General features: G+C 41.8%; 1 protein-coding gene and 9 non-coding genes across 11 annotated transcripts; 3 read left to right on the top strand and 7 right to left on the bottom strand.

Moving 5' to 3' along the window:
• Positions 1-254: 254 nt before the first annotated feature.
• psma5 (proteasome 20S subunit alpha 5) lies at positions 255-3,236 on the bottom strand. Of its 2 annotated transcripts, none has more exons than XM_068594317.1 (10): positions 3,164-3,236; positions 2,800-2,850; positions 2,271-2,337; positions 2,006-2,132; positions 1,757-1,824; positions 1,549-1,656; positions 1,317-1,375; positions 1,107-1,209; positions 802-888; positions 255-593 (listed from the first exon to the last, which is right to left on the bottom strand). In XM_068594317.1, the coding sequence occupies exons 2-10, from the start codon at positions 2,826-2,828 to the stop codon at positions 516-518; spliced, it is 726 nt and encodes a 241-aa protein (XP_068450418.1). In that variant the 5' UTR covers positions 2,829-2,850; positions 3,164-3,236; the 3' UTR covers positions 255-515. The 2 variants fall into 2 exon arrangements, with proteins under 2 accessions (XP_068450418.1, XP_068450419.1); XM_068594318.1 differs by having other exon boundaries at positions 3,150-3,213.
• Positions 3,237-4,555: 1,319 nt separating this feature from the next.
• On the bottom strand, positions 4,556-4,637 carry trnas-gcu (transfer RNA serine (anticodon GCU)). The gene has a single exon. It is a non-coding gene; the product is annotated as a tRNA-Ser (tRNA).
• A 4,285-nt stretch (positions 4,638-8,922) lies between these two features.
• trnaq-uug (transfer RNA glutamine (anticodon UUG)) lies at positions 8,923-8,994 on the bottom strand. Its single transcript has one exon. It is a non-coding gene; the product is annotated as a tRNA-Gln (tRNA).
• A 116-nt stretch (positions 8,995-9,110) lies between these two features.
• Positions 9,111-9,182, top strand: trnag-ucc (transfer RNA glycine (anticodon UCC)). Its single transcript has one exon. It is a non-coding gene; the product is annotated as a tRNA-Gly (tRNA).
• A 257-nt stretch (positions 9,183-9,439) lies between these two features.
• Positions 9,440-9,511, bottom strand: trnaq-uug (transfer RNA glutamine (anticodon UUG)). The gene has a single exon. It is a non-coding gene; the product is annotated as a tRNA-Gln (tRNA).
• A 444-nt stretch (positions 9,512-9,955) lies between these two features.
• Positions 9,956-10,027, bottom strand: trnaq-cug (transfer RNA glutamine (anticodon CUG)). The gene has a single exon. It is a non-coding gene; the product is annotated as a tRNA-Gln (tRNA).
• A 444-nt stretch (positions 10,028-10,471) lies between these two features.
• trnaq-cug (transfer RNA glutamine (anticodon CUG)) lies at positions 10,472-10,543 on the bottom strand. Its single transcript has one exon. It is a non-coding gene; the product is annotated as a tRNA-Gln (tRNA).
• Positions 10,544-10,659: 116 nt separating this feature from the next.
• Positions 10,660-10,731, top strand: trnag-ucc (transfer RNA glycine (anticodon UCC)). Its single transcript has one exon. It is a non-coding gene; the product is annotated as a tRNA-Gly (tRNA).
• A 257-nt stretch (positions 10,732-10,988) lies between these two features.
• trnaq-uug (transfer RNA glutamine (anticodon UUG)) lies at positions 10,989-11,060 on the bottom strand. Its single transcript has one exon. It is a non-coding gene; the product is annotated as a tRNA-Gln (tRNA).
• Positions 11,061-11,684: 624 nt separating this feature from the next.
• Positions 11,685-11,756, top strand: trnag-ucc (transfer RNA glycine (anticodon UCC)). Its single transcript has one exon. It is a non-coding gene; the product is annotated as a tRNA-Gly (tRNA).
• Positions 11,757-11,819: the final 63 nt, after the last annotated feature.

Genomic DNA, 11,819 nt, shown 5'->3' with positions numbered 1-11,819 from the left:
GATCTTAGATAATCATCATTGGGGACAATTACTGCCTTCCTTTAATAGTAACAGCAAACAAGTGGAAAAAGAGATGTTATAGAAAATAAAAACAAATGGCCAGTGCCGTAAACCCATACATACATGTTGTTTTCTTTTGGTAGCGGACATTTGAAACACTAAATAAACAAAGAGTCAGACCACTTTCTGAATACAACAGTTTATTTGAAGTATTGATTGGTAACAAAAAAATACCTCCCTCCCCCCGCCCCCCTTTTCCACACTGTTTTCTTGCCACTCAGTTGTGCTGGTCAGACACCTGCACAGAATTGTGCAGATACTGAGACAAGAAGTAAATTCAACACATTCAAATAGAAACCTCTTATGCAATCAAAAAAACAATCTGAATGCAGCAAGAGGAATGTGCTGATCTGATGAAAAGATGTGGTTGTTTTTGAGACATTGAGCCATGGTGTTCTTTCATGTCCTCTCCTGCTCAGAATTCAAAGCAAGATTATCAGGTGGTTTTTGATGCTTTAGATATCCTTGATTACGTCCTCCAGCTCCTCTTTGGAATACATGTGGAAGGTCTTCCCGGGCTCTACTGTCGCCAGCTACAGAAGAGACACAAAGAAAACCTGCATTAAACCTGAAGAACTCCGAAAGTAATGTCAAAACTGTTTGTAAATATTACAAATTTAAACTAAATATAACTGTACTGGGAATTTGCAGCAATACGTTTCAAGTACACATTTTTACTGACAAATTCGACCTTCAAGCACCTTTTGTTCTAATAAAGTATTAAAATAAAAATCTACAAACCTCAATGTTGGTGGAATTTAGCTTCTCCTCCATCACCTGCTTCAGAATGGTGAGAGACGACTTGATGGCGTCTTTTAATGTCATAGACTGCAAGATAAACAGTGAGGGGGGGGACAAACAGAAAAGATATAACTCTTCAGTCCTCATGATTTGCATGTCTATATTTCACTTTAGACTATACAGATTGCAAAAAAAATTTTTTCTTGAAAATCTATTTACAAAGTCTCACAAAGGATGGAGGCTCATTGATATTACAATTTTCTTTGCTCATCTTCTTGGTCAATCTAAATATGCAGTGGTTGTACCTTGTGGTAGACCTCTTGCAGAGAGCTCTGTGCTCCCTCAGAAGCTGAGCCGATGGCTCGAGCATCACACTGCACAAAGGTTCCTGATGGGTCCATGTGGTACCTGCATTCACAAACAGTAAAGTCTCTGTCAATTCAGAATTTAAAATGAACATGCCTCTGTATAAAATGTACGGTTTGTAGGAAGCCCAAATAGTGAATTTCACATACAACTGGGGTCCTTTTTCATCAACTCCCCCGAATAGAAGTGCAACGCCGAATGGTCGACTCTAAAAATAACAGCACAGAGGAACAAAGCAGAGAAAAGACTCCAGGTTATCGGAGTTTACTTGAACACCATCAAACATTATGCCTTCAAAAAATAAAATAAAAAATAGAACAGCATTTGTTTGAGGTTTGAATATATGAGTATTTCAGCATGGAAACGAGCAAAGAGACTGACCATGGCACCGGGATCAGCGTCCTCCTCTCCAAACTGCAGTGCCAGGTTGGACACAGCCTGAGTCACACTCTCCACAGTCATCGTCTCATTGTATGTGAACCAGTGGTTCTAAGGAAGAATATATACAGATCATACACTGTTGGTTAGAGAATAGGTGGTTAGAGAACTGCATACATTACTGTTACTCAGCATTACTCAGCATTCATACCTGGGTTTCCACTCTTGCTTTGTCAATTAGAGTCTTGGCATCAGCTATCAAGCCACTCATGGCACAACCTTTGAGGCAGAAAGAAAGAAAATGCACATGCTACAGCATAAAGCAACAACCAACACCGTCAAACTGGGTGAAATGTCATGTCATTCCATGTTATTAGAGTGAACATTGATTAAATATAAGAGTTTGAGGTACAGTCAATCTGTGTCCATCAGCTGAATATTAGTTCATCCTGCTACTCACCGATGTGACTGTCAATCTCCACGATCTTTTCAATGCTGTTGGGCTCCATCAGCGGAGAGGTGATCCTCTTCTCCACAGCCAGACAGACCCCCTCTGATGTCTGGATACCGATGGCTGTGGAGCCCAACTGAAGGGGAAAGCCAGACCAAAGAAAATGTGTGAGCATATCGAGGTGGACATTTCATTTATTTGTGGGATTTAGTAGACAATATCAAACAAAAGAAGAGTATGAGTCAACCTAAGTGATTTGAGATGTAATACTCACTTTTATGGCTTCGATGGCATATTCAACCTGGAACAATCTCCCTTCAGGAGAGAATGTGTTCACGCCCCTGTAACAAAAACGCGAACATGAATGATTACTATTAATAGTTATCATTTTGACATCGGTGGAAAACCAGAAATGAATATGTTTAGAATAATGTTGGTGTTAGGTTTAGAGATATCGCTTAAAGTAGTATTTTAGCTGCATATCCATATTGAGTGGAACACCGCATTTAATTTAAAATGTGGTTTTCCTGATTAAATAATATATCTTTTGTAAAATAGCGATACCGAAAGTGAAAGCAGGCTAACTTATTGCTAAGTGAAATGCTAGCTGTAGCTCGCTGCGACAAACGGCAACTATGCAACAACAATGGATGGAAACAGAGGAACTTAAAGAATTTCCTGAGCACACAAGTCCATAAAATGTCTGTTTAAACAACTTCATAACATTATTGTGCTCTCTTAATGTGGCTCATTCCCACTGATCAGTGCTCAATAAATGACAAAGCAGTTTGTGTTGCACTTACCTGTCATATTCCGATCTGGTCAAAAACATCTTTAAACGTTTTATGCAGGACCTACAAAAGAGAGGAATGGTTTATGCCACTATTCCAAAAAAGAAATGTAAGCAATTATAAAAGCAATGGCCATTCATTCCTACGAGTTTTCCGTGAGACCGGGAGATTAGCTAGCTAAAATTAGCTGAGAAACAGAGCAACATGCGAGCTAACTGACGTAGCCAAACACTGAAACTGCACAGAACGTGCTCACAGAAGTACACCGTCGATATTATGACATTGTTATAACATTTAAAAGAACATTCATCAACAATTCTGCGACATTCGTTTTAATAATTGTACTTGTTAGACTCAATTACCTCCAGCCACTTACACTTGAATGAGTTCGCTTGTTTGAGGGGAAGCGTCTGAGGTGTAACACCCAAAACGCGCCGGTTGTCAAAAAAGTTGGAAACGAAGGTTCCGGGTGTGCAAAGTTGTCGTTGGGCGTTCTTTTTCTTCTTCTTTAAGGTTTATTAGCGGTTGGCAAACAACTGTTTGGTGCATTACTGCCACCGACTAGAAGGAGTGTAGATCAGGATGTCAAGCACTTGCCCTATTAAGAATTAACTAAAATAACGAATGACATAGTGTTGAATATATATAAGTATATATATATATATATATATATATATATATATATATATATATATATATATATATATATATATATATATATATATATATATCTGTGTGTGTGTGTGTGTGTGTGTGTGTGTGTGTGTGTGTGTGTGTGTAGAGGAAAACACTGCAGTCACCAATACTGACTGAAGCTCACACATCTACTCATTCTGTTTTGTTTTGCAATTTGCTTTTAGGTTTCCAAAATTAGCTATTTAGTAGTAACTACATATTATTTATTTTTTTGCAAAGATAGAACTTTATTTTTATTGTTCTAAGTGATTGCAATTTTTGTTCTTTTTTTGGTGTGGTGGGGCAATCTGGTTTAATTGAAAGTTATTGTAATTTTCTTTATTCTGTTATTTCTAAAAGCAAAGATGGAGTCACAAAATGACATTATTTACAGAAACAGTAATGCTTTTGGTGTTTGTGTCATTGGCGACCGAAGCTGTGAACCAAGGGGAAACACCTATTGTTTAAAGTATCCTCTGCGAGTCGGGCAGGACGAGGAAGCATCTTGTTGCAACGGCTGCTGGCCTACCCTATCTTCATTGGATCCCAGTGGAGTCCACAAAGTATTGCAAAGATTGCAACTACCAAATGTCACCATAAAATTCACTTCTCGGCCATTTTTTGTGTTTTTATGGGCCTGGGAAGTTTAAAAAAGCGTTAAAAAGCGGCTAGGAGAACAGGCTGGTAGGAGGAGGCCAGGAACGTTGATTCGTTGCACTTTTCAGCAGAGGGGAATTAGCTCAAGTGGTAGAGCGCTTGCTTCGCATGCGAGAGGCAGTGGGATCGATGCCCACATTCTCCAAGTGACTTTGGCTCCTACTCTTATGTGGAAGATTTGGAAGTATGAGCATTATGGGACTTCTTGCACCACTTGAGCTGAAGACAGCAACTGCATTTTTATTCCACCAAAACTTGGAGTAGAAACAGTAGAATCACTGTTGTTTAACAAATGAATCATGGAAGAGCAAGACATTTTAGACTTTTATTGCTTGAAATGAGCAATTTCTAATCTTGAAAGTGCATTTTGCTTGGGTCTTGAGCTCAATGGTGCACATTATGGCCATGACATGGCAGACCAAAGCAAAGTGGACTGCGACGAGGATGGGATTCGAACCCACGCGTGCATAGCACAATGGATTAGCAGTCCATCGCCTTAACCACTCGGCCACCTCGTCGTCTCAACGCCCTTGTGTGAAAGGTCCGATCCAGTTCACCTTCCAAACTGATTATACAGGTCTGGAATGTTTGGAAAAGTGTGACCTGGCGGGGGTAGAGGAGGAGATATAGGCGTCTCTTGCCTGACAAATAAAGGACTCTTGGGGAATTAGCTCAAATGGTATAGTGCTCGCTTAGCATGCGAGAAGTAGCGGGATCGATGCCTGCATTCTCCACCTCTCTGAAAGACTTTATTTTCTGATACTGATGGAAAACAAGTTTGTTGTTTAAAGTGTCCTCCGCAAATTGGGCAGGATCAGGGAGCATCTTGTTGCAATGGCTGCTGGCCTACCCTATCTTCATTGGATCCCAGTGGAGTCCACAAAGTATTGCAAAGATTGAACTACCAAATGTCACCACAAAATTCAGTTCCAGGCCATTTTTTGTGTGTTTTTTTATGGGCCTGGAAAGTTGAAAAAAAGCGTGAAATAGCGGGTAGGAGAATAGGCGGGTAGGATGAGGCGTGGCACGTTGATCCATTGCCTTCTTATGCAGAGGGGAATTAGCTCAAGTGGTAGAGCGCTTGCTTCGCATGCGAGAGGCAGTGGGATCGATGCCCACATTCTCCACCTCTTTGAAAGACTTTCTTTTCTGATATTGAGAGAAAACAAGGTTGTTGTTTAAAGTGTCGTCCGCTAATTGGGGAGGATCAGGGCCCATGTTGTCGCAATGGCTGCTCATATTTAAACCTTCCAAAGTGATTATAACGGTCTGGAATGTTTGGAGAACTGTGAACTGGCGGGGGCAGAGGAGGAGATATAGGCGGCTCTTCCCTGAGCCTTAAACCAATTGTGGGGAATTATCTCAAATGGTAGAGCGCTCGCTTAGCATGCGAGAAGTAGCGGGATTGATGCCTGCATTCTCCACCTCTCTGAAAGAATTTATTTTCTGATACTGATGGAAAACAAGTTTGTTGTTTAAAGTGTCCTCCGCAAATTGGGCAGGATCACGGAGCATCTTGTTGCAGTGGCTGCTGGCCTACCCTATCTTCATTGGATCCCAGTGGAGTCCACAAAGTATTGCAAAGATTGAACTACCAAATGTCACCACAAAATTCAGTTCCAGGCCATTTTTTGTGTGTTTTTTATGGGCCTGGAAAGTTGAAAAAAGCGTGAAATAGCGGGTAGGAGAATAGGCGGGTAGGATGAGGCCTGGCACGTTGATCCATTGCCCTCTTGTGCAGAGGGGAATTAGCTCAAGTGGTAGAGTGCTTGCTTCGCATGCGAGAGGCAGTGGGATCGATGCCCACATTCTCCACCTCTTTGAAAGACTTTCTTTTCTGATATTGAGAGAAAACAAGGTTGTTGTTTAAAGTGTCGTCCGCTAATTGGGGAGGATCAGGGCCCATGTTGTCGCAATGGCTGCTCATATTTAAACCTTCCAAAGTGATTATAACGGTCTGGAATGTTTGGAGAACTGTGAACTGGCGGGGGCAGAGGAGGAGATATAGGCGGCTCTTCCCTGAGCCTTAAACCAATTGTGGGGAATTAGCTCAAATGGTAGAGCGCTCGCTTAGCATGCGAGAAGTAGCGGGATTGATGCCTGCATTCTCCACCTCTCTGAAAAAATTTATTTTCTGATACTGATGGAAAACAAGTTTGTTGTTTAAAGTGTCCTCCGCAAATTGGGCAGGATCACGGAGCATCTTGTTGCAGTGGCTGCTGGCTTACCCTATCTTCATTGGATCCCAGTGGAGTCCACAAAGTATTGCAAAGATTGCAACTACCAAATGTCACCATAAAATTCAGTTCCAGGCCATTTTTTGTGTGTTTTTTATGGACCTGGAAAGTTAAAAAAAAGAAGTTAAATAGCGGGTAGGAGAATAGGCGGGTAGGAGGAGGCCTGGCACGTTGATCCATTGCCCTCTTGTGCAGAGGGGAATTAGCTCAAGTGGTAGAGGGCTTGCTTCGCATGCGAGAGGCAGTGTGATTGATGCCCACATTCTCCAAGTGACTTTGGCTCCTACTCTTATTTGGAAGTATGAGCATTATGGGACTTCTTGCACCAGTTGAGCTGAAGACAGTAACCATGTTTTTATTCAGTTCCAGGCCATTTTTTGTGTTTTTTGGGCCTGGGAAGTATAAAAAAGCGTTAAATAGCGGATACTAATCACTATACGATCACGGCCACATGCTTATTTTTTAACGCAAAAACCAGCTCACACATCATTCAGCCTTTTTACAGCTGTAAATGTACTGGAATTAATAGTTATCAGAGCAGGAACTTTAAAAACTAGCATCAAGCTATATCATTGTTCAAGAATTGTTTGAAGTTCAGGTGCAACTTCAAATGTTCAGAGTAGACGTCAGATTAGTTTTTTACAGTGTTATACAGGAACTTGTTGTACCAGGATTAACAAGCTAAGTGACTGCACGAGCTAGCCAGGAGTCAAACCTAGAATCTTCTGATCCGTAGTCAGACACGTTATCCATTGCACCACTAGCCCTACATTGCTACATTTGCTGTAAATTTTATGATGTGCCAGCATTTCATGCAAACTGTTGTGAGTTTTATTTGCTGAACAGATGGAGAACTGCGGACTGGTGTAGCCGGAAAGCATAAGGCTTCACGCAGAAAACACGACTGAAGCTGTCAAGTTTGACACTGTGTGAAGTAAGACGAATGTCAGAGTACAACAAGAATAGCTTAAACAACACCAACATGCTGCCGTGACCCGGATTCGAACCGGGGTTGCTACGACCACAACGCAGAGTACTAACCACTATACGATCACGGCCACATGATTGACACAGTGCTTATTTTTTCACATAAAAGTCAGTTTACACATCATTCAGCCTTCTTGCAGCTGTAAATCTACTGGAATTAATAGTTATCAGAGAAGGAACTGTAGCTGTCAAGTTTGACACTGTGTGAAGTAAGACGAATGCCAGTGTACAACAACAATAGCTTAAACAACACACAACTCCAACATGCTGCCGTGACCCAGATTCAAACCGGGGTTGCTGCAACCACAACGCAGAGTACTAACCACTATACGATCACATGATTGACACAGTGATTATTTTTTCACATAAAAGTCAGTTTACACATCATTCAGCCTTTTTACAGCTGTAATAATGAATAGTTATTAGAGCAGGAACTTTAAAAACTAGCATCAAGCTATATCATAGTTCAAGAATTTATTAAGATAAGGTGCAATTTCAAATGTTCAGAGTAGACGTCAGATAAGTTTTTTACAGTGATATACAGGGACTTGTTGGACGAGGATCAATCTGTGAACAAGCTAAAGAACTGCATGAGCTGCAGACCTGTTTCTTCTTATTAGCGGCTGGTTCCCCCTGCGATCTTGCTTCATTTGAGAAGCTGACTGACATAATTGTGACTATCAGACACCAGCAATGAGTTTGAATGTCAGCTAGTATCCCACTTGTCTCATATTCTCGAGTACCACACTGTATTAACCCAAATGTAAACCGGTATCCCCAATGTCAGTCTCGTATTCTAGAGCACCAGGGTTGCGACACTCTAAATGGGCCAAATAAGGGTTTTAACTGAAGGGGTGTGCTTAAGTGTGGGTCCACGGGGTCTGATGGTGAGCCGGGTCAGGGGGTGAGCTCCAGTGGTGGGTCTGGTTCTCAAGGGGTCTCTTAAATCCTGTCGCCCGTTTCCTTATGCTGTGCATTTACAACTTGGGGCATTTTGACACCTGTCCTGCCAGCGGAACGCTCCCCGTCTAGGAATCGAATCCTGGTCTTCCGCGTGACAAGCGGAGATACTGTCCTCGATACGAAAGAGGATTGATGAACTTGGATTTTGGGTTGGTTTTTCGGGATATACAGGGAATACAAAAAAATGATAGCGTGAATATGTGAAAGCTAAATGCACATTTACTGTCCCTTCTTGTGTTACATTTTAGTTCATTCAATTTTTGTGGAACTATGCTAAGCCCTTTTAGTGCATTGTTGGTATAGTGGCTAGCAGAGCTCTCTTCTAAGCATTTGACCAGGGTTCAATTCCCAGCCAATGAATCTCAATGATAAGTATATCCTACACATGGTGGCTGAACATTTTAGGGTTACTTTCTTAAATAAACAAAGATTTCTTTCATTGGAAAAAAAAGTCCTTGAACCGCCGAAAATGTCTTGCGAAAGATCAAAGTTGTGCCTTTAGAAGTGCACGCCAAATTTTGTGGCTACTTGCATTGTCTCACTTATCTCGATATCACATTTGAGTTTCACAAAAGCATGGGAAGAACGTGGCAGTTGTTTTCCATGTTCATAATGGAGGTTCCACCGAGAGTTGAACTCGGATCACTGGATTCAAAGTCCAAAGTGCTGACCTTTACACCATGGAACCAAGCTCTTTAATTGGCTTGTTGTGGTTGAAGGTAAATCTGTCAGTTCCCAATGTTACACACTGACTTACATTTCAGTTCATTCAATTTTTGTGTCATCATGCCAGGCTCTTTTTGTGCATTGGTGGTATAGTGGTGAGCATAGCTGCCTTCCAAGCAGTTGACCTGGGTTCGATTCCCAGCCAATGCATCTCTATGATCAATATGTCCTGGACATGGTGGCTGAACATTTTAGGGTTACTGTCTTAAATAAACAACGTGCTCTTCCATTGGAAAAATAGTGTACTTGGATCGCCGCAAATGTCTTGCGAATGATCAAAGTTGTGCCTTTGGAGGTTGACGCCAAATTTTGTGGCTACTTGCATTGTCTCACTTATCTCTATATCACATTTGAGTTTCACAACAGCATGGGAACAACATGGCAGTTGTTTTCCATGTGCATAATGAAGGTTCCACCGAGACTTGAACTCGGATCACTGGATTCAAAGTCCAAAGTGCTGACCTTTACACCATGGAACCAAGCTCTTTAATTGCCTTGTTGTGGTTGAAGGTAAATCTGTCAGTTCCCAATGTTACACACTGACTTACATTTCAGTTCATTCAATTTTTGTGTCATCATGCCAGGCTCTTTTTGTGCATTGGTGGTATAGTGCTGAGCATAGCTGGCTTCCAAGCAGTTGACCGGGTTCGATTCCCAGCCAATGCATCTCTATGATCAATATGTCCTGGACATGGTGGCTGAACATTTTAGGGTTACTGTCTTAAATAAACAACGTGCTCTTCCGTTGGAAAAATAGTGTACTTGGATCGCCGCAAATGTCTTGCGAATGATCAAAGTTGTGCCTTTGGAGGTTGACGGCAAATTTTGTGGCTACTTGCATTGTCTCACTTATCTCTATATCACATTTGAGTTTCACAACAGCATGGGAACAACATGGCAGTTGTTTTCCATGTGCATAATGGAGGTTCCACCGAGACTTGAACTCGGATTACTGGATTCAGAGTCCAAAGTGCTGACCTTTACACCATGGAACCAAGCTCTTTAATTGCCTTGTTGTGGTTGAAGGTAAATCTGTCAGTTCCCAATGTTACACACTGACTTACATTTCAGTTCATTCAATTTTTGTGTCATCATGCCAGGCTCTTTTTGTGCATTGGTGGTATAGTGCTGAGCATAGCTGGCTTCCAAGCAGTTGACCGGGTTCGATTCCCAGCCAATGCATCTCTATGATCAATATGTCCTGGACATGGTGGCTGAACATTTTAGGGTTACTGTCTTAAATAAACAACGTGCTCTTCCGTTGGAAAAATAGTGTACTTGGATCGCCGCAAATGTCTTGCGAATGATCAAAGTTGTGCCTTTGGAGGTTGACGGCAAATTTTGTGGCTCCTTGCATTGTCTCACTTATCTCTATATCACATTTGAGTTTCACAACAGCATGGGAACAACATGGCAGTTGTTTTCCATGTGCATAATGGAGGTTCCACCGAGACTTGAACTCGGATTACTGGATTCAGAGTCCAAAGTGCTGACCATTACACCATGGAACCAAGCTGTATAGTTTCCTTGTTGTGGTTGAAGGTAAATCTGTCAGTTCCCAATGTTACACACTGACTTAAATTTCAGTTCATTCAATTTTTGTGTCATCATGCCAGGCTCTTTTCGTGCATTGGTGGTATAGTGCTGAGCATAGCTGCCTTCCAAGCAGTTGACCTGGGTTTGATTCCCAGCCAATGCATCTCTATGATCAATATGTCCTGGACTTGGTGGCTTAACATTTTAGGGTTACTGTCTTAAAAAAACAACGTGCTCTTCCGTTGGAAAAATAGTGTACTTGGATCTCCGCAAATGTCTTGCGAATGATCAAAGTTGTGCCTTTGGAGGTTGACGCCAAATTTTGTGGCTACTTGCATTGTCTCACTTATCTCTATATCACATTTGAGTTTCACAAGAGCATGGGAACAATGTGGCAGTTGTTTTCCATGTGCATAATGAAGGTTCCACCGAGACTTGAACTCGGATCACTGGATTCAAAGTCCAAAGTGCTGACCTTTACACCATGGAACCAAGCTCTTTAATTGCCTTGTTGTGGTTGAAGGTAAATCTGTCAGTTCCCAATGTTACACACTGACTTACATTTCAGTTCATTCAATTTTTGTGTCATCATGCCAGGCTCTTTTTGTGCATTGGTGGTATAGTGCTGAGCATAGCTGGCTTCCAAGCAGTTGACCGGGTTCGATTCCCAGCCAATGCATCTCTATGATCAATATGTCCTGGACATGGTGGCTGAACATTTTAGGGTTACTGTCTTAAATAAACAACGTGCTCTTCCGTTGGAAAAATAGTGTACTTGGATCGCCGCAAATGTCTTGCGAATGATCAAAGTTGTGCCTTTGGAGGTTGACGGCAAATTTTGTGGCTACTTGCATTGTCTCACTTATCTCCATATCCCATTTGAGTTTCACAAGAGCATGGGAACAATGTGGCAGTTGTTTTCCATGTGCATAATGAAGGTTCCACCGAGACTTGAACTCGGATCCAGAGTCCAGAGTGCTGACCATTACACCATGGAACCAAGCACTTTAGTTTGCTTGTCATGGATGAAGGTACTTGTGATAGTTCCCAATGTTACACACTGACTTACATTTCAGTTCATTCAATTTTTGTGTCATCATGCCAGGCTCTTTTTGTGCACTGGTGGTATAGTGGTGAGCATAGCTGCCTTCCAAGCAGTTGACCTGGGTTCGATTCCCAGCCAATGCATCTCTACGATCAGTACGTCCACTTAATTCCGAGACATGGTGAATCAACATTTTAGGGTTACCG

Source organism: Clinocottus analis, unplaced genomic scaffold (genome assembly GCF_023055335.1).
Source record: "Clinocottus analis isolate CAN_PGR_092001 unplaced genomic scaffold, fCliAna1.0.p SCAF_3, whole genome shotgun sequence".
NCBI lineage: Eukaryota > Metazoa > Chordata > Actinopteri > Perciformes > Cottidae > Clinocottus > Clinocottus analis.
Note: the sequence above shows the minus strand (reverse complement) of the source record. Positions and strands in the feature narration are given on the sequence as shown.

Excerpts from the sequence above, each read along its gene's own strand:
- psma5 (XM_068594317.1), bottom strand. The coding sequence starts at position 2,828 with ATGTTTTTGACCAGATCGGAATATGACAG. Across the intron at positions 2,338-2,799 it reads ACCAGATCGGAATATGACAG|GGGCGTGAACACATTCTCTC; the intron begins GTAAGTGCAACA and ends TTTTTGTTACAG. Across the intron at positions 1,210-1,316 it reads GATGAAAAAGGACCCCAGTT|GTACCACATGGACCCATCAG; the intron begins GTATGTGAAATT and ends TTGTGAATGCAG.